This window comes from Sipha flava, unplaced genomic scaffold, assembly GCF_003268045.1.
Source record: "Sipha flava isolate LNK unplaced genomic scaffold, YSA_version1 220_pilon_pilon, whole genome shotgun sequence".
NCBI classification, from domain to species: domain Eukaryota; kingdom Metazoa; phylum Arthropoda; class Insecta; order Hemiptera; family Aphididae; genus Sipha; species Sipha flava.
The window spans coordinates 666663-689112 of NW_020272849.1; the positions used below are offsets into that span (position 1 = coordinate 666663).

At 28.5% G+C, this 22450-nt stretch overlaps 1 protein-coding gene across 2 annotated transcripts in view; it reads right to left on the reverse strand.

The window, feature by feature from the left end:
* Positions 1-22450, reverse strand: part of LOC112683142 (tyrosine-protein kinase Dnt-like) — a 62729-nt gene that overhangs the window by 22105 nt on the left and 18174 nt on the right. For both annotated transcript variants that reach the window (XM_025554044.1, XM_025554043.1), the window contains exons 3-4: positions 21236-21363; positions 2897-3164 (exon numbers count right to left, since the gene is read on the reverse strand). In XM_025554044.1, the coding sequence (XP_025409829.1) occupies positions 2897-3164; positions 21236-21363 (396 nt within the window). The remainder of the gene's footprint in view (positions 1-2896; positions 3165-21235; positions 21364-22450) is intronic.

Consider the following 22450-nt stretch of genomic DNA (forward strand, 5'->3'; position numbering starts at 1 on the left):
AACAAGAACAATAAAAAAAATAGTTTTATTATTTAGTATATCTACAACATCTATCAATGAGTTGATGAGGTACACTATAGTATAGGACATTGGTTTAAAATAATGTAATATTTATCAACCTTAGTTTTACTTGACAAATAATAAAAAAAAACTTATTTATCATTTATATGTCAAATCATTAAGCATATTGTAGAATAAATCATTTTTCTTCTTATATATTAGATTATTATATTAAAATCCGAGATTCATTAAGCTCCAGCATTATTTTTATGTAAATTATGTATGTAAATTAAACGATTTGTTGAGGTAATTCATGCCACGAGTTAAATTAATTTTGTAAGCTCTGATTATTGTTATTCACCCACGAGGAAAATCAATTTGAATAGTCAAAATTTAATTTCGTGGTTTGCCAATATTTTATATTTTTATATCTGGTATAAATCAGTTTTAAAATAAATATGAGGTATTTAACATGTGTTTTTTCATAAATAATAAATATAAACTCAATATTTATTTAGGCATATTTGTAAAACGTTATGTTCGGATGTCATAATTAATACGAAAAAAAACAAATTATTATTTTTCGTGTGGAATGAACAGTATTGTGTTAAAATATATCAAACAATATTTGTGATATAAAACGTGGTGTTTCAATTTAATAACTTAATTTACAGTTTAACACGACATTTTATGGAATTTTGTTAACATAGATGTGCGAGATTAAAATCAGACAATAAAACCACCACTACCGAAATGCCGTGCTTGCATTAATTATCTACCTCTGTAGTTGCATCATAGTAATATTATAATAACATACATATTATATACAGAATATCTTATATTATTGTAGGCGTGTATCACTCATAAGTCGATAACAAAAACAATACAATAAAAATGGTAATAACATCCGTTCGACTTGGCGGTGTTTAATATGTAAATGTCATGTCGCGTACCTATACCTCGTACACCCTATATCGATTAACGTGTATGCATTTGAATGTTGTAATGGAAATTAAAACATCTAAGTGGGAATTGTTTTATGTATTTTCAAACAAGAGACATTTATTTGAACATATTATCGGCACGCGCGGCGGCTGCAGACCATAGTTTTAATAAATTAAATCGGTGGCAACTTATGCCCTCCCCTACCCACAACACTATATGCCGACGGATTAATTATTGAACAACCGAACACCACCACCACCCATACGTTAACCCGTTTTTCCACCCCTCACATGTACATCGAAATCCACCCCACCATCCCTTCTTATACCTAACCCGACGACGATACAATTGACCTGACGTAACTGCTACCGTTACCACCATCACCAGAAATTCCACTTCAAAGAGGTGTATTAATATATATATACTGTATACAGTTCAAATATACACTCATATACGTACATACTCACACACACACAAACATGTAAACTTATAATATGTACATATACACCTACAACTCACTCACACATGACTCGTACGTACACATATGTAATTTGAAATGCAAATCGACCGAATGTGCAATAGTGATCCTGGAAAGAAGGATGATATAGCATACACTGCGTTAATAAACACGCTGTCAGATAGTAGGCGTCCCAGAAACTTTTATATGGATTACTGCAACGGAAGTCTGAGTTGATATCAAGAATATATCGATTTTTTTTTCTTTCATACCCATCTGCGTATAAGTAGATCATATTCGTTGCGATCGTGTACGTTTTCAGTACACTAGAGCTACTTTATTTTTTCACGGAGTGGCCATATTGTATAATATTATTATCAGCGATATCACATATGATACATGTTTTGATACTGTTCTATAATAATATTATTAGAGAAATCAAGACATATAATACAAAATATAAATAAAATGTATTACCGATTCCGGGCTAAAACTAGACAGCTCCAATAGAAAATATAACTTAGATTTCTTTTTAAGATTTAATTATATATTAACTTGTTAGTATCCACTTTAATAAGAATTTCCAATATTCAAAATAAACATTTTACCATCATACTATAAAAAAATATAAAAAATATGATTTTTTTTTAAATTTAAAACAATATTCTTCTATAACTTGGTTATTCCACTGAATCTTTTAGTCTAGTTACAATGGAAATATTGATTTAATATCTCAGGGAAACAAGACAATGGAAAAATTACTTCATCAAATCAGTACATTTTTTTAATCAATTTAAAATTTTGGATAAGCCTCAATTACACTAGGCGAATTTACTCACTGCGACTTAACTCGCTCAATGTAGTAGGTCCAGTCGCTTAATTTCCACGTGTTGAATACTCGCTACTCGCTAGCAAATTAAGTTGATATCTGGGCTACTTAAGTCGCTACTCGCTAGCTAATTGACCAGTTCCGGTGAGTAAAATCGCTTTGTGTAATCGGCATGACTAGCAAAAACACTGGTGTGCTCGCGAATAGTCATGACTAGTTTCTTAAATTTTCATTACCAACCCTTCATTCTTGAAGTCTGTATACAACTTCTAAAACATCTAATTTTTTAATTTTATATTCAAATAGTTCTTATATTTTATGTTTCAAAGTAACGATTACTTAACCTTACCTAACCTAACAATAATGTTCGTATATTTTTAAATAATCAACAATATTATTGCAATTCCCCTTCATAATTTCAAAATTTAAAATTTAAAATAAAACATATACTTCACTATTTACATTAATAATTAATGTCATGAATGATTTAACTTTTTACATGGTGAAAGAATGAATAAGAAAAATTGTCTAAATTTTCCAAACATAATATGATACTCGGATACATTTCTTCATTTCTGACTATATAAAAACAGTGATATCATAGATAGACTCAAGGTGAGAGGAGTAAATGAGCAATAGTTAAATAAAATGTTCATTGTTATTACCAATTATTGAATCCAAGAGCATATCCGTGGTCTTCAAGCATATCTTATTCCGCCGGAATACCAACGACACGTCACCGTGTTTACGATTGACAGCGGTAATATTTAGGGTGAGCAACACACGTACTTCGGCATTCACTACCCCAGTGCAATGTAATTTAAGCCGGAACACCTGGACATGAGATGGCACCCACCCCGACTCAGGAATGTCCAGTTCCGGTTTCTTCAACGCAATACCGTTATTGGATTCTATGTTCCATGTGTACGGCAGCTGTAAAATGGTAATTAATTATTGTCTCAACACTCAAAATATATTATTATTATTAAGTGTATAATATTATCCCTTTAAAAAGAATATTTTACGAACCATATGCGTATAACACATGTGTTTATACTCAGGGTCTGATTAACCAATAGGATGAGTAAGCTACAGCCTATGACGCCAATCGGCCAATGTTAAATTGGGTGCGCCACAAAATAATTTTTAATTTGAATGTAGAACGTTTGCACAATATATACTTCAAATAAAGGTAATTTTTTTAACGGTTCTCCTAATATATCAGCATTCAGCACATAATATTAAATTTTCATTCTTAATCTTATAATATAATCCATATTATGGAATTTGAGAGAAAATAATAAATATAATACAATTTAAAATTAAATATTTGCGATAACGTTTTATTACATCTAGGTCGTAATAATTGTGTTTTATCGTAGCCTATGTAGAATATTTCTGGTTTTACCATAGTGATAGGTTTATTAATAGGTAACGGACAAGTGAGCGATAAATATTACTTAAATATTTCATATCTCAAAGATAAAAATGATAGACAATAATTAATTGCGACGGCATAAAGCGGCCCATATACGGTCAATAATATTGATGAATATTTGATATTGTTAATAATATTGATCGTGTATTAGCAGTATTGAAGGATTGATAAATAGTATTGAACAAATTAAAAATATTTGATTTTTCATGGACGCACTGTCAATAATATTGTACATTGGTAACACTGTTCAATAATATTGACAATACTACAGGATAGCAAAACATTCGAAATTGATATTTATGAATCGTAAATAATAACAATGTTCTGCCATTTTTGTAATGATAACTGTGATTCTGTAAAAAAGTGGAAATAAATTGTAATTAATAACGGTTAAAAATGAGTTAACTTTGTTGGGTCTGTACTTAGTATTCCTCAGTTGTCATGTACTTGTGTATGTTAAATCAGTATTATGATATTGTAAACGATTGTCAATCATATTATTATGTGAAATATAATATATAAAGAAACTCAGTACATATTATTATCAAAAACAACTACCATACAGCCTCCAATAACCGTACTACCATATATAATTTATTGTCCGCACTTTTCTACTTATTAAATATCCGGCTCCAATACACTTAAGAAAAATATTCAAATTAATTTGGTACAACTATTTATTATAGCACATGGATGGAAGTTATGAAATTCAAATAACTAGTACGGGCAGGAACATTTCAATTTAATCATCCGTTTCAGTGATCTAGTGATCACTAAAACTACTTTGCATTGAAATAAATTAATATAAGTTAATGAAAAATTGTTTGTGGAAAAAACTATTTGCTAAAACTAAAATTTTTAAATTTTAGGTAACTGTGGAAAGTTTGAAAACAGCAGTAAAAAAAAAAAAAAGTAGCAAAGCTTTAACGGTTCTTAAAACTGGTTGATGTAGTATTTATAACATATTTCTAACATAATTCAACGCCGAAAAAAGGGATGGAATTTTTCATAGATGCGAGACTTGAAAAACAATATCGCCATTTACGAGAAGATCGTACCCTTTGGATTCCTTGTTATGCATGGTGACCCTCACCTCGGGTTGATATTTAGGAATATGAAAAATAAAACCGACAGTAATCCGGGATAATAATGACTGGTGAGGCAAGACGAACGGTTTGACATGGGATTTAGATTTGAGTCCAATTATCATTATTGTGAAAGGTATCACGGCAGCACGTATGCATGTAGGGAGCGTTGTCTGTATTGGTGCGTTTCAAAAGGGACGAATATTTACACGAGGCAAAAATACCGTAAATCCTGCACCGTTATTTTAATTCGCTCAAACCTGAACACCTATCTACGCGTGCGTATCATGGGAGGGGGACACGGGAATTATTATGATTCGTCAACCGGAGTGCGCGATTCATCGACTTCATATACTGTGAAGTTTCGAGATGACAGCACGCACATGTAACACACTTTCGCGGTGCAACAATAGTATTTTAGGGCTAAACATTACATACATTTATAATGCACACATGCGCGTACGTACATAGGTAGGTGTAAATTTTTTCCGCACCTATACACGTGGGGACTTATATTATATGGCATCTTTCCCCATACAACTCAAGCTTAAAGCGATTACAAAAGCTTCTTTGCACGAGTATGTTGTATGTATATATTATGTATATAGTGACTGAACAGCGCGTGGACCCGTGTGAATGTAAGTTTCCCGAGATTTCCGACCCTGTTTCTGACACATGTGTCACACGCGGCGTGCCAAATCCTCCACGCCTGTTCCTACACATGCACACACTCGCAATACATACAAACATATATTTATATACATGTACACACACGCAGTGTGAATAGACCATTGTAGTATCCCTTTTGCACCACTACAGTACCTCTACCCGTCTTTCTACTGGCAACTTTACCACTCGTTGTCCTACGGTCGTACACAAAACCCGACGCCGGCAAAGAGACGACCTTTATGTAAATAAACCCCAAAGTCGCTTGTGGCTGTCACGAAACGTAACTGAATGTTTGTCTCTGGCGGCGCCCACTTGCCCAAAGCCGTTGTACGTATCTATTTGTTTTTAACCACTTTTTATTATATTTTTTTTCCTGAGCTTGTGTATATGCTTTTTTTCATCCTCCCCCTTCCCGATTTCAAATTTACGACATCAAAAATACTTTTATCTCTTTCCCGTTCGACGTCACCCTGCCTTTTTCTTCTTTTCATCCCTAGCATTGCTCAATAAAACATTTTACCGCCCAACTTCATCGAAATCCCCCAGATCTTGACGAAAAATCTCAATTGAATAACACTTATTTATATTTAAATGATAAAACTACAAATTAATATACGTACTTATGTTGTTATTATTTTAAATAACAAACCATCTGACTAATTTTTATTTAATTTTTTTTAATTTTTCAATCAAACTTATAATGCAAATAGTAAATTATTATCTGATACTCGTACATGAATGATAAAATACGTTATACAAATTTGCACCTCATCATAATTATACAAATATTTTACATTCATACTCACTTAAATTTGATGTACAGAGAAACCTCTCTTAACGGATATCTTTAATTAGTGAACACTTTTTAATAACGGACACATTTTCCGGTCTCAGCGCAACTTTTTTGAAATTAATACATTATATGAGTACTCATTTATATAGTGGAGACCTCTGTTTAATAAATGTGGATATCACTCAGGTTTCTGATACCTTTGAATACCTTCGAATTATACATATATATATATGTATAGATCATTTAAATTATTTATATAAGGCCATATCTGAGGGGAGGGGATCCATAGAATCCAAATAATTACCAAAATTATTTAATATTTTTACAAATCATTTATGTTTGGATCACAATATGTGTTTTGTCAGTTACCAAATTATACAGTCCGGATCAACCACAATCAAGAAGAGTTATGCGTTTTATCAGTAACTGATTTAATGTTGATACCGGTGAGATTAAATATCGTGTCTCAAGATACGGTTTCCAAGCTGCGGCTGGCCATAACGACCAACCGCAACGACTAAACACTGATTGTCGACTGGTTTTCTAAAATACGACAACATTTTGCGGCCAGAGTTCATTTTTTTTAATATTGTGTAGACTCTATATTGTAAAGTACAGACGTGTTATTTGATAAATCATTTTTTTCTTATAATAATTATTGTTAACAAAGATAGAGGAAATCATCGATTATTTCAATTCATAATTTATATTTACTTATGATTCACTTTCTACATTTTATTTTATTTTATTTGACTTGTTTTAATTGCGCATGCTATTATTTACAAAAAAATGAATAAATATTTTTTTTTTACCTTTTTAAATTTATTAAATATCTTAGACCCTTCCTTGAAAAAAAATCTATATACAGCCTTGTATATGGAAACTCCGCACATTCGTGTAGAACACGAAAAGGTTGCAAAGGTTATACTATTAATAGTAAAAATTAATCGGAAAAATAAGGGTTTTTTTGACAACACATAAAAGAAAAACATTCAATTGGAAACAGCACAAATGCTTGTAAAATGTATTAAATATGTTGAAAATTTGATTACATTTTTTTTGATAAACATGAAATCAATTAGGTTTATAATTATGGACACAAGTCATATAATAATATTTAACTGCATAAAATTGATTCACATTGGATTTCTACAATACAGAGTATACTAATGTAATATACATGCAATACACGTGTAAACAATATACTGTATTGATTCTATAGGATATACGCAATACCTTGTTGACGTATACATTCACTTTACGTTGTTTAATCATGATTTAATGGAAGTTCTAAGGAATTTATTGTTTTTGAAATTCAAGAAGTAACTCTCTTATACTTTAAAAGTCTTTTGACCAAGGTCTCAAAAACAATTTTCATCAACCTGAATACTGAAAAAAGTACGTTTTGTATACTTGTAATTAACTTTTACGAACGAATTAATTAATTTTAATCAACTATGCAAAAATGTTCCTTTCAACGTTGCAAATATAATGTAAAAAATATTGACATTTGTAAATCAATTATTCATGACGTCCTACAATGAAATTATAGTTAATTGTTAATATATACTAAACCTGAATCAAGCAGACTTTTAATTAGCAAACATTTTTTAATTAATGATTATTAATATCATATAGTATACATAATATTATGCTTAAGGTCAGTAACCTATTTTTTCACCAATGTTTCGTGTTGACAGATAAATGTATAAAAAAAATGAAGAAAATTGGTAACTAGTTAAATTTATAGTGAACAAAATATAAGTATCCGAGTAAATAATTAATGTTATGATACGACACATTTATAGAAAATATCAACAGTTATTTTATAAAAAAAAATTACTCCAGTACATGGAGTTAAAGCGAATTATAGACATAACTTATTCTTTCCTTCATCAGAGTAATTAATATAAATATTAATTACAAGTTTATATTCATTCGATACAGTTTAACTTAAATCCTGTACAATTGTACCTTCTCTACTGAAATTTTTAAAAATGATAAAACAAGCTATTGGAATAATGTTCCAATTCATTCGGTCAAAAAATGTAATAATATTTTCACACCCTCAAACCATGAAAAAATAAATTTACTTATTCAACACCATATTTATAATTCATAGTTCTTTATTCTAGACAATTCCCTAAAACAAATTGGTCATAAATTACGAGTAAATTATATTTAAGAAAAATAAAATAAAGAACAAAATTTGTCATTACTCATGGTTGTTAATTTTGTTAAAATTAAATGTTCTTATTAATTTATCTGGTCAAGAATCTTTATGTCACATGAAATTAATAAATATGATTAATTAAATGTATATCAAAGGAAAAAGTACTGAAAGTATATAACATTTAATTCAAACACGATCTTTAAAGATTAGATTAAAAATATTTTAATCAAAAAAATTATAAGTATTTTTATTGAAAAAGTAATAAACATTTAAATGAGTGATTTAATGAATATTTTTAAACATGTAATACCTAAATATACTCTTTTTTTTAATCGTCCTTTTTAAAAAAAAAAAAAATTGATGAAATATATGAATTAGAAGAAAATGTATATTTAATGTTTAAGCATTTTGAAACTTATTTCTATCAAACTAGGTTGTAATATTTTAATATAATACTCGTAAAAAAATTTGAAAACCACTGCAACTTGCGTACCCGAAATATTATCACACATACTACACATACTTGTACAATAATATTGTAGCTATGCAAGGTATAACAGTTTTTGTTATAAAATAAAGGAAAGTATTTTTTTATCAACTTTCATTAAATTATAGATAAATATACCAAGTATATAGTATACAGCGTTTATTAGTATATTAAACTTATTCTGTACTGTAGCGTACATATTTGTTTGTACGGAAGCCCAAATCCAATATATATATATATATATAATTTTACCATGAATTATAACCAACACACATTTTGATTTTTTATTAATAATTTTTCAGAGTGATACATAAATAAATCTGTACACTGTTGACGGAAGTATATGATCATCATGGAGTATATTTTCAAATTCTGTTCATTTATCCCAGAGTTCAACAAATCGATCACACGGGAAGGTGATAATGGAATACAAAGAACGAAAAAATCAAATTGTTTCAACATCAAGAGGATTACGATTAAGTAATCAAATTGCGGTGAACATACCGGTCTTATATCAAAAACCGATAAAAGTGTATTGTCGAGAACGTGTGTACAATAAACCGAAGCTATTTAATTTGAAATCCAATCGTGGCGGGGGCACAACACAAAAATAGATGATGACGCTATGGCAAAAACGTCTTGAAGTAACATGCTTGACACTCGTCCCGGACAATGCACTACCTGTGTGGCGACTAGAGTGGATCGAACGTCGAAGGTGACGATGAAGCGTGGATCGTGTTTGACGGCTGCAGCGAACGAGCAGGTGCTGCAAGCAACGTTTAGACGACTCCTCCGACGCTAACACCGTAGCCAACATGGTTTTTTATTTCTAATTTAGACTCCCTCCACCATCCTGTACGTATTCCGAACATGTGTACAGGAGCCAACTACGAACGCCTTTAGAAACGGCCGCTGGAAAAAGTTATTGAATCCTTTACCGAACGGTAAGCTCGCTGTACTAAACAATACGGTGATGGAAATGTGAAGAGTCACCACGAAGGAACAGTCGAGGGTCGGGCCGTTTTGCCGATGTAAAATTTGTCGACGTAAGGGACGAAGTGAACACACGCGCACACGCGGTGTTGCGAGTTTGAACCGGACGGTCAGTGCGCACCGTGGGAGGGAGTAGGAGTGATTTCGTGGCGGCAAGTGGCGTCATCTGATGAAGGGTCTAATGGCGTTAAATTATCTGGTCACAAAACGCGTGCTGACAACGCGTGGTGATGGTCGCGGGGATTAGGGATATAACCAGGTTAATACCGGAGTGGTTACCACGTGTACCTATAGGTTAGCGTACACGTATAGCGGCAGCGGAGTCACGCGATAACCCGTGATAGCCGGCCATTTGGTGGCGCGTTAAATTGGCTGCCACCGCCAAGTCTTCCCCTTTCACCGCAATAGTAATAATAATGAAATACACTTTTTATGTGTACGTGACCGACCGGAATGGCCGGGCACCGGAACCGGATGCGGAACGATTAATTCACCGCATAGTTGCGTATACCTGTTGTAACCACTATGTGTATACTTGTATTGCAATATAATTATTATATGTACACGTGAGTGTGTGTGTGTGTGTGTGTGTGCGCGCGCGCGCACGTGATTATATGTGAATTTGTATTTGCGGTCGTTATCACGACACCACGAAATATGAATACTTTCGTGCACAAACTGATGATACCGTATATATGGTATATCAAGTAGCTATACCTGGAACTAATTTTTATAGAATGGCTACAAGAATGAGAATAAAAAAATGGATCGCTTAAAGTTATACTTCTCGCGTCACTATACAAAATCTTGATGATGAGTGATACAGATAACCAAGCTTCCACCATTATCTTGTTATCATTAATGGATTACACATACCATATTTTCTAAAACACATCAAACTTAACTTTTATTCGTGTCATTATAAATTATATTGATTAAAAATAACATTAAAACTTAATCTGCGAAGAGGTACACAACATATTTTTTTTAAATACACAATAATTACATCTCTGTTGTTTAAAATTATTTTAAATATAATTCAAGTATAAGAACAACCCCTATATTTTATTATGATTTAATTATAAATATTTATTTTTATGATAAGCATTAACTGTATCAATTAAAATAAATTACAACTATAACCATAATTATTCAATAAACATATTGATTTTATGAAAAAAAATTTATAAATGTTTATGAAATTAGAATTAATAATTATTATATAGAAAAAAAATGAATAAATATTAATTAAAAATCAATGCTAAACATCTTAAATATATTAAAATCAGCGACAGTTAAATAAATAAAAGTGATTTAAAGTTTGTATACATTAAATGAGTAGAAACAAAAATAAAAACTAGATTATTGAGTAATTCATGTAAACCATTCTTTGGTAGACATTTGGTATCATAATATACTTTCGAATATGTATAAACAACAAAAAATCTATGCATTATGCCTATTATTTATAACAATTTCCATTTCACATTATGTTTTATTTCATATTGGAGTAATGTTTATATGTGTCTATAAATCATATAAAATTCGTTTTTAGTAGTATCAATATAAAAACTATATTAAATTGTACAAATAATATGTTATTTAACGATTTATTAAATTTTTAATGAAGTACGCATATCACACACTATAAATTAGTATTATACGGTACTTCATCTATATTAATACTTTTAACGTTGATATCTTTGTACCATTATTATTTCGAAAAAAGTGTCTATTTTTAACAAGACTCCGTTCAAATGTGGTATGTAAATAATTTATTCATCAATATGTACTAAATGATCATACTGAGAACAATATGGTTAAGTAAAGAGATTAATGATGTTATAAAGACTCAGGGTGATACATTTATAAAGAGATAATTTATTCCTAGTCATGTCTTGCTTTTAAATTAAATAAACTTCTTGGTGAAAATGATAAAATAAATATATTTAATAAAATAAAAATTAAAGATTTACACTATCAAAAATCACTGGAGTAATAGAAAACTGTCATTTTGAGTTAACCGAATTATGGATTTTATTGTTATGGTACTTTAATAATAATGCCTATGTTTTATTTACTACATAGGCATTATTATTAAAGTGACATAATGATAAAATCCATAATTCGCTTACTTCAAAACGACAGTTTTCTAAAAAAAATGATTTGATAAACAAATGTAATGTTTTATTTACTACATTATATTTGTTTATCAAATCATTTTTTTTAAAGCCAAACTAAATCTAAATAGGTTATTTACATTTAAAAAGTACGTCATAATATAAATTAAGTATGAAAATATCACTTAAGTTACACAACATATATCGTGATGCTTTTCATTTTGAAGTATATTTTTTTATTAAACTGAGTACCTTATATCGATTGACGACGAAAAAAAAAACAAAAAACGGAAATAATGCCATCATTCTGTTGTATTTTAAGTTGTTTATACTCTCAATAAGATGGCCCACCGTGAAACGTTTGCACGTTTCAGTAAAACGAAGGAAGTTTATTAAGTTAGTTAGACAAATAATAAAACATTGTGGTTCCTTATTGTTTCCTAAACAATGATTTAAGTACCACCGTGTCTCAATATAGTAACCACTAAAAATTTCAAATTATCAACTACCACAAAACCATTTAACCATTTATTTCTACGATATTCCAGCCGAAAGTAATTATTTTAACACTTGCTAACATAATCATAGACCATAAAACAAAAGATCACTAACGAACATTATTGAAAGCGCGCACGCACAACACGCGTGATATTATTTTGCCGACACAAATCGCCGGCCATAATATAAATATTAATAACCGACACGTTAAGTCATATTACAAACAATAAAAAAAAAAAAGTATAATCATAATAAAAAACATTACAAAAAAAAAAAATAACATAACATAACATAACAAAACATAACAAAAACCATTTGATCACCCAAATATTCCTTCATCGGTGTGCTAACAAATTACATTAAATATGTTAATCAACTGATGCGTGTTTTACAACGGTTTTGAATGCTATTCGATCTAATAAAAATATGTTTTAATAGTCAATGCCTTTGACATAAAATAGAAAATCAAAACTTTATAAACCTCATTTATTATTACCTTAGCTTCTTACATTAATAATTAATTTAATAAATAATTATTACATAAAAAATATTTATGTCTCAATGTAGTACTATATTGTATACTTATTATCGCACAAAAATAATAATTATGATTAAAAGCGATTAATAATTAAAAATAAAATAACTTGCTCTGGTTAAATTTTAAATAATTAAAAATTCAATCACGAAAGCAGAATATATTATATTACTCTAATATCGTAGAATATATATAATATACAAAAAATAGTAAAATATCGTATAACTCTAAACAGCTAAAAGTTATTTATAAATTTAATCATGCAAAGAAATGGTCATAATCCTACACCAAAGGAGACAAGAAATAAAATGTCAAACATCATTTACATATAGAATTTTCAATTCCTAAGTTAGATTTAAAAAGCGATAAAGCTCCCAAGACATACACACATACTTGGAATTTCTAAAAAAAATGTTACGTTCGAAATGTCTGTCAAACCAAAAAAAAAAAAAATCGCTTTACATTCTTGATTTGAATATGAACATAAAATATATAACATATTTCAAAGGTTGATTTTCAGACATATATAACATAATATTAGTTAAGTAACATTTTATCGAATATAAAAAAAGTACTGATGAGGTTGTACATAAGTAACAAAGAATGCAATTTATGCTCAAAATGCGGGTGTGCTATATAATTCACAAAGTTCTTTAGAGGAAGTTTTCTAGAGTTAACTTTATTTTGTCCTTATTTAAAGTTCTCTTTTTCACTTACCTATGATTAAAAAAAACAAATAGTTCTCAATTATACCACAAATTATATTCTCAAGACGATACGACAAAATTTTACGTAATTTTGTACGTAATTTTTACTTTTCTTCTGGATGAATGTCTCTTAAACATAACAATAAGAGATTCGGATGTATTATTACATTCACTAATATTAAAACATATAATTTTTTAAAAAATTGCTTCATCGTAAAAATATTATTTATTCCTAACACCACAAAAATGATATTTAACATAAATAAAAGGATTTATACATATACGTAAACAAAACCACATATTATAAATTCATAATAATTCAAATAAAATGTTATATATGTAATATATATTAATGTACTCATTTCAAATTATATTGTATTTCTAGAATTAAATATTTTTATTAAAATATATTGAATTATTAATGTAAGTTTGATTAAAGAATTATGTTTTTTTAAAGTATTTACAGAAGTCAATAGAGGATAAAAATCCGTTATCGACTTAGTGAAGAAGATGAGAAATACTAATAAAAATGGGATTATCAATATTTCAGATTAAGTTCTATACAAACCATGAATTTTAACCGAAATTTATGAAGTTTAACATTTTTGTTGTTAGTTAAATGCAAAATGTTTTTTAAAAAAATATTTTATTTAATTGTTGTGTAATTTTATTCCAATTTTTTTTCATTTAAGCTTTTGATTGATTTTTTTTCTTAATCAAAAGAACTAACTAAATATGTTTATCAATACAACATTAATAATACGTTATTAAGTTAATTAATAAATGTTAAAAATAATTTTTCATTTTAATCGGTATCATGTATTTTTGTTTCAGTATTTTTAGTAATACCAACAAAATTTATAATAAAATCGATGATTAAATTAAATTTAATGTACATGAAAAATATTTTTTACTACTAAAAATTGATAAATTATAACTACTATTTATATTGCATTCATTTTTCAAAAAAAAATTAATAAATTACTCGAAGTCATAAAAAAAAAATAACAAATTGGATATTAACACATTATAAAAATATAATGTAAACGAGTTTATTTTTTATATTTTATTAAGTTTAGAATATAACAAACATTTAAGTTGTACGATTAGAAAATAAATACAACTTGAATGATATAATAGTTATATTTAAATAAAGAACAGTCTTTAAAATACTTATATTTAAGACAGTTATATGTAAAATATATATATATATATTCGATATATATATATATATATAAATATATATATATATATTCGATCTTACAACTTGAAGTTGTGTAATTTTTTCTGATGGGGATACACTAAGTTACGAGTTTACCAAAACAAAGTTCGAAATGTCTTGAAACTAAGCAGGAAATTCGTTGTATTCTCAACAAACTTGATTGGGCAATGTCTTATTCAGTGATGGTACATTATATGGAAAGAATAATCGTCTATAGGGCTAGTAGGGGTGTCATATGTCCGATATTGTTTTTCACTGTTGAACCTTAACTTCTCCTGTAGAGAATGATATATTTGTTATGTGTTTTTAAAATAAATTTAATTTACAGCAAATTTAAATCCTGTGTGTTTTTTTTTTTAGACACCCTTTATAACGTACAATAACTGAATTATCGGCATTTTCAATTTGAACATCATTATGAAATATATGAATTATAGGTACAAGTATTATATTAATTAAAATATATGCATATTCGATTATATTACTAATAATTCTAAGCGTAAATAATATTATAACTATTGCGATGTATTAAATAACATTATATTTATCATTATAAAATATACATTTTTGGCTTAATTTAATTATTATGAGCATCATCCAAAGTATACCTATAAGTTATATATAATAATATATAATATATCAGTCTTAACTGAGAAGATTACTCGGAGTTGGTAATATAATAGATATATATATTCAGTGGCAAACACAGGATTTTTTTTCGGGGGAGGGGGGGGGGGGCAAGGTAAAAATATAACATATTTTACAATTAATAAAATTATGCAAATCCTTAATACATTTTGACTTAAATAATATCATTGATAATAGAATAGACTATTCTATAATCAATGATACTAGGTATTCAATACTAGCTCTTCACATTTCAAACTTGTAAAATTTGTAAATTTTAACCTAGACATCGGAGAAAATTTCGGAGGGGGGGGTACAACCTCTTATCCCCCCCCCTACGTGCGCCACTGTATATATGTTATTATTATTATTATTATCTATGAAACCGTGCTCATTTGTAACGAATGTAGTATAATATGTAGAACGTAAAAACCAATTTGCTATGTTCAAACAAAAGGTTATCCGACAAATACACGGTTCTAACGACGAGCGCACATCCAACTCGGTCGTTAAATTTGTGATTACGTAATTTATATTGTAGTTATCTAACTTTTTGTCGCGGTAAAATAATTAACGGTCGTGCATTGTTGTGTTTCTGTTGATAACAATAAAACGCATGTAAAGATACGCAAAGAGAATAATGGCGATCGATTAAACATAACACAGCCTCACGTATCGCGGTAGCGGTTTATATGTATACATGTGTTAGATAAGTTGAGGTGGATTACACGAGTTCCAAACCGACCGGTCGTATATTACATCACTTGATAACGACCGGCGCGCATTAACGTCACTGCAGCCGCAGACGTCGCCGCCGCCGGCGCCGGATTCTTTCGTCCACTCGAGCGGGAGAATCACAGTCCGGAAGTAAATGGCTTGAACACACGCGCGTCGACAGCGGCTAGTCGCCGGACCAGAGGACGCTTTGAACCGGAATTGTTGATACGGCCCCCTCCTCTCACCCCCATCACCTCACCCAACGACGGAGACATTGCTGTAGCGACGATCGAACGCCGCTGCTCGCGTCTCGACAACAAATCGTAGCGTACGTGCCGGACTTCCGATACCGCGTGTTCCGGCCATCGCGGCCGCTGCTAGGTTTTAATAATTAATTGGTCGACGGCGTCCTGTTCCGCGAAACGCACCCGAACACGTCATTTGAGCTTCGTTCGTTTACGGAACGACAGTCATTAGTGCGAGGAAACGTGTTTGGCACGTCCAACCCCGTATTACCGCCGTTCAATGAGTTTTAAAAGATTTTTGCGCTTAATTGTTATTGCAGGATGTTGGTACCTATTATACGGGTACACGATTTACACGAAAAAATTGCTCCATTTAAAACCCTAACAAATAGGAACCCCGATAAAACTGTCATGTTGTTGTGTGGTTTTTCTTCAGCCTCAGTGCGTATAACGATAATTACATTTATATATTTCAATTTAAAGTGCACTTGTCTTCTTGCAATACCAAAGAAACTCTCGAATAACTTTAAATTTAGTAATCAAAATAATTTAACAAAATATGATATAGTTAATATTTTCGAATAAAAATCATCTTGGTCGAATATATCCGAAGTACTATATATGGGCAAACCGAAACCAATCGAATCCCAGTCCAGGAAAATATATTATTCACAATCTGTTTTCCATTCAATTTAATAATATATTTAATACAACACGTTTGCTCTTGATCGATTTATCTATTATTATTATTATGGTAAATAGGTTATAATAATAAAGTGTGGAGAAAAACTTGCCATATTTCGACAGCTCTTTCATTCATAAAGACAAATCACATTAATCCAAACATTCAACATTCAGTTATTCGTCGATTTAATCAGTCCGAGAAACCAACACAATACAACTATATAGTTTAGTCTTTATTGCTAACTACTAAGTATAAACGAAAACATTAACAGCTGTTTTAGGGGTTTTATTTATTTGGTTTTTTTTTTTTTTTTTTATAGCCAAGGGTATTACTTTTTTGTCCTCCTTTTTCTATTATCATTGGTAAGTTGTATATGAGCATTAGAATGGGCAAATTAATATTGGCGGTGTGAGAGTGAAAGGCGCCGGTTAGCCGGCCTGTCCCTGGGTGTTGGGGAATTTAATCCGCTTTTATATAAACGTAATAACGCTACCGTACCACCACTCATCATATCATCAAGAAGATCCTTTTTAACGAAAATTAATTAAAATCTGCTCACACGAGCCTGGTGTTAGATTTCACCAATGTGCTTGTGTGACCGTTAAGTGTTAAGTTATCCGTCGTCGGCCAGCTAAATTGGCATTTTGAATGCGTCCGTTTTGTTGTTGTTTTTCATTTATTTATTTCGAATAAACGACGGTATTTTTATCCACATAAACGGCCTCGAGGTATTCCAAAAATTTCACAGGGTATCCACCCTCCACTTTCATCTGGAGTGGAATGCCAGAGCGGATATTTTTCAATTTTGAAGTTCTATACGGCCAACGGAAAGGGACAAGCGAAAATTGGCCGCTACTACCGTCTTTGGCTCAGTGAAATACCAGTCGATAGTTTACTAAACGAGAATTCCAAGGGTGCTAAAAGACGTCATCGTTATTGAAAGGAATCTTTTCTTTTTTACTTTTATATTTCTAAAGCACATCAGTGTTTGATGAAATTATTTATAACACACTTTATAGTGTATTTTGGAAAATTCAAGACGTGAACATTTTTATTATATTCGTCCTCAAAATAAAAACATTAGATAATAATTAACATTAAATTATAACTATTATAAACCATAAAAAGTTTAAGAATTTATATCATTAATGTAAGCTAAACCGATTAGCTAAAAAAACAATTATGGAATTAAAAACCATATAAAACTATTATGTACTTTAATATTTTATTTTTTTTATATTTACTGAAAATATAATATATTTTACATTTAATTATTTCATACATATTATATATTAACAGTCTTAAGTTTTTTTTTAACTTAAATTTGAAAAATTCAAATCTAAATTCAAGCATATAAAAAAAAAAATTAAAAACCATATTATTATATACATTATAAATCATATCACACATTTAATAAAGAAATAATGATAATCGGTATCAATGAACATTTTCATAAATATGAAAAATTATTACTAAATATTAAATATTTTAAATTATTGGTAATTTTTTAAAATAGTATTGTATTTATTTTATCAATATAATCGAAAACGTACTCTTGTAATATTTCTAAATATTAAATAATGAATCAAAAGAAGGTTTTTCTTAAGTTAATCAACAAAAAATAAAATACTCAAAATGTATTAGAAAAATATGGCTTATTTTATTAGTCAATATATATATGTATATTTATTTAATTAATAATTGTTAATGATGAACACTATAACTTCATAGTTTCACTTTTACTATATGGTCTATACAAGAAATATTTATAATAAGCATATACCTATAGTATTTTTAAGAAACTAAGTAAATTAAATTTATATAGAGATTAATTTTAAAAATATAAGTTAATATATAAAATCAATACTGATTTAAATATGGTTATGAATTATAATATGATTACAATTAAATTTTTTTAAGTAAAATGTATAAATTAATTAATTTATTAATTGACAATTATATGAAACACGTTTGGGTGTGTATAGACTTCTTGATATTATAATCGATATATCATACAAAAATATACAATACTATCATTGTTATAGCTTACATATGTATTAACATTTTATGTTTAAACATAGTAAAATAAGCAGCAAACTTCACTTACACAATATTTACTAAGCGAAAATTAATAATTATAATCAACTAATCAGTTAAAAATTTATTACATAGTTACATAATTTAAATTAAATAAAATAAAATAAATCTTTACTAATTTTTAATTTTTTTAATTTTCTGATAAAGTGACATGATGCTAAAATAAAAAATTTACTTTGATCATATATTATAAAACTCACATTTTTACAAAATAGACTGTTAAAAGCTTCTTAGTTCTATTTTAGGAACCGTATGAAGCTTCATTTGAATTTACTTTATCATATTCAATCATACTATTTTAAGTTCAAATTTAATTCATCGTCATGTACTATTCTTCTTAAATTAAGTGAGCTGATACATTTCAAACATTCGCTATTTCACATTATTGTTTTACTTTTTTGTGACATAAATTTTTAAACACTCTGTATACATAAGCATATGCAAATTATTCTACGTAATAAATCAATCATATTGAAATAAAGCTTATATAAATAATATTTATTATGAATTTCATGAAATTAAAAACTATTATATCATAACTACCCTAAAACTAATTTCACTTGAATTCTCTTATTTTATCCCGTTTTTTCTATCTATTTTTAAAAAATTTCCATTTATGCAATGATATAACTTTAAAAATATGATAATGCGGCGTGTTTTCTCTCGATGTACATAAAATCAATGATGTTCGTCGTCACAAGACCGAGGGGTGTCTGTTTGCCGGCGCCAGTAAGCCTTGTCTGGGATAATGTGAAACTTCTCTTTTACCCCGTCACCCCATACAACTAACATCCTGATCGCAGTAAGACTGTATATGTAATAAATCTTTATATCAGTTTATCGGTAATTTAGATTCCTCTATTTGGTCAGTTTTTCAATTTATATGAATCTAAGATATATAGACAAAACGGAAAAACTACTACACGTGAAAGTTTAAAAAAAACTATTAGAAAATCAATTTGAACTATTCCTAATGAAAACATTAATGAAATATAATGTATTTAGTATAAAATACTAATTGTCATATATAAAAGATTGTTAGCAGTATGATTGAACAAAAATTGGATTTTAATGATAATTTTGATGATAACATCAAATTAAAATTTCCTAAATGTATAGCAGTGAAACATTACAGAGTTACACTGTATAGTTTAAATAATGATGATCTAATAATATTTATTTTAATATAATAATCATGTCAAATTTAAACACAAAATCAATATACCTATACTTATGAATTATAAAATGCTATAAAAAAATAAAGCACACTATTAAAATACTCCAAAGAGTCAAAAAAAAAAAAAAAAAACTAATACGTTATAACATTTTTATCATTTCAATAACTTTTTTGTTATATTTTTATAATTTTCTCATATACTGTAAAACTAGAACTTAATTTTCTAATACCTAATTGAATACTTTGAGAGTTTTGCTTTCTAAATTAATATATACATATGCGGGTAAAAAGTGTTATGGAAATTTCAACTATATTTTTTAACATGACATTGAATTTTATTTTATTATTAATAAAAAAGGTACGAGTAACTTCCATTTATAGAATACATAATTCTAAAATGTATTTTGACAATTTCTCCATAATTTGGCAGCTTACGTTCAATAGGTGCTTATATGTATGAATCACGTAACGGTTCGTAACGGCATAAAGTTTTTGGGTTTCGCTTGTTGAGCGTTGTACGTGATTTCCAAGTCAAAATAATGCTAACCCTCCCTACAGTCGGTTTAATGTCACGTATAATTAAACCGTCATCCAACCGAAACATAATTATATCTAAGACTTATCGTCCGTTAAACATTTTCTTACACCTCGAAAACTCAATTGCGATACTCTTTGAATCACAAAAAGGTGTTGGTAATTAACATTATACACAACAATTTTAAATAAATTAACTTACCGAATGTCGAGTCAATGACTGCCAGCAAAACTCAAGTTCACTTATTTTCGCTGGAACCGGTACTTCAAAATTCATTGCGTACGTATTTACTACTCCATCTCGCACGTAGAACAATTCAGAAGATAGCCCTGCGTAATAAAACAATTATATTATATTTTATTAATTTATTTTCGTTATACTAAAGGTAATTTATTTAATAAATTGTAATATAATATAATCAAAAATACACATTTGTTCATACATCTACGATTTAAAATAGCATGTATTAAATAAATTTAACTATTCATTCATGCACTAACACACATTTTATATATTAGCATAATCAACATTTATTTTTCAAATATACTATTAAATATTTTATCAGTTAATAGTTTATCGGTTAGTGTAAAAGTTAGTATATCTTTATAATAGTTATAATTAAGTTTGGATAAAAATGAATACATTTCAATATAATTATGTGTATGGTTCTTGTAAATTAACATTAATATCCATGTCGGTAACCAAAGGAAAAACTGGGCATTGGCTAAATAATAAGCCAATTTTTTTCTCTAAAATAATTTTATAAGTATATATTATATTATAATTAATAATTAATTTGTAATTTATTTTTTAGTAACACTACTCATAACAAGAAATATTCATTCATTATTATGAACAAATGCAAATTCCCAAGTTAATATTTGATAAAATGTACTAACAATTTATAAGTACGTATATAGTTATACACTCTACAAAAATTATTAGTAAGTTCTATGAATTTCAAGAAAGAAATTAGATAAGATGCAAATAATTTTAATATATTACTTTTTATTTTATATAGGAGATATTAACATAAAAAATTAGCAAATAAGAAAAATTTTAACTTTAAGCTTACCGATATATTAATGTGTTATTATGTTAAAATTAATATTGATTGATTTTATACAATAACATAGGTCTATATATTTTGTGCATATTTGTTTGGTTGCTAATATAGATAAATAGGTCATTAGATTAATAAAAAAATATAATAAAAAATTCAAAGGATTAATTTTGTAAATTTATAATTGTATAAAATATACAATAACTATTGGTCACATCCTTTACTAAATGGTCAATGTACTGCAATTGATTTATACAATAATATAAATTAATTTCATCATAACTGTTCCTGACAACAAAGTGTTGAGAACAGTTCTCTCAAAGTCGTTTATTATTTTCTCCATTGTTAGAAAA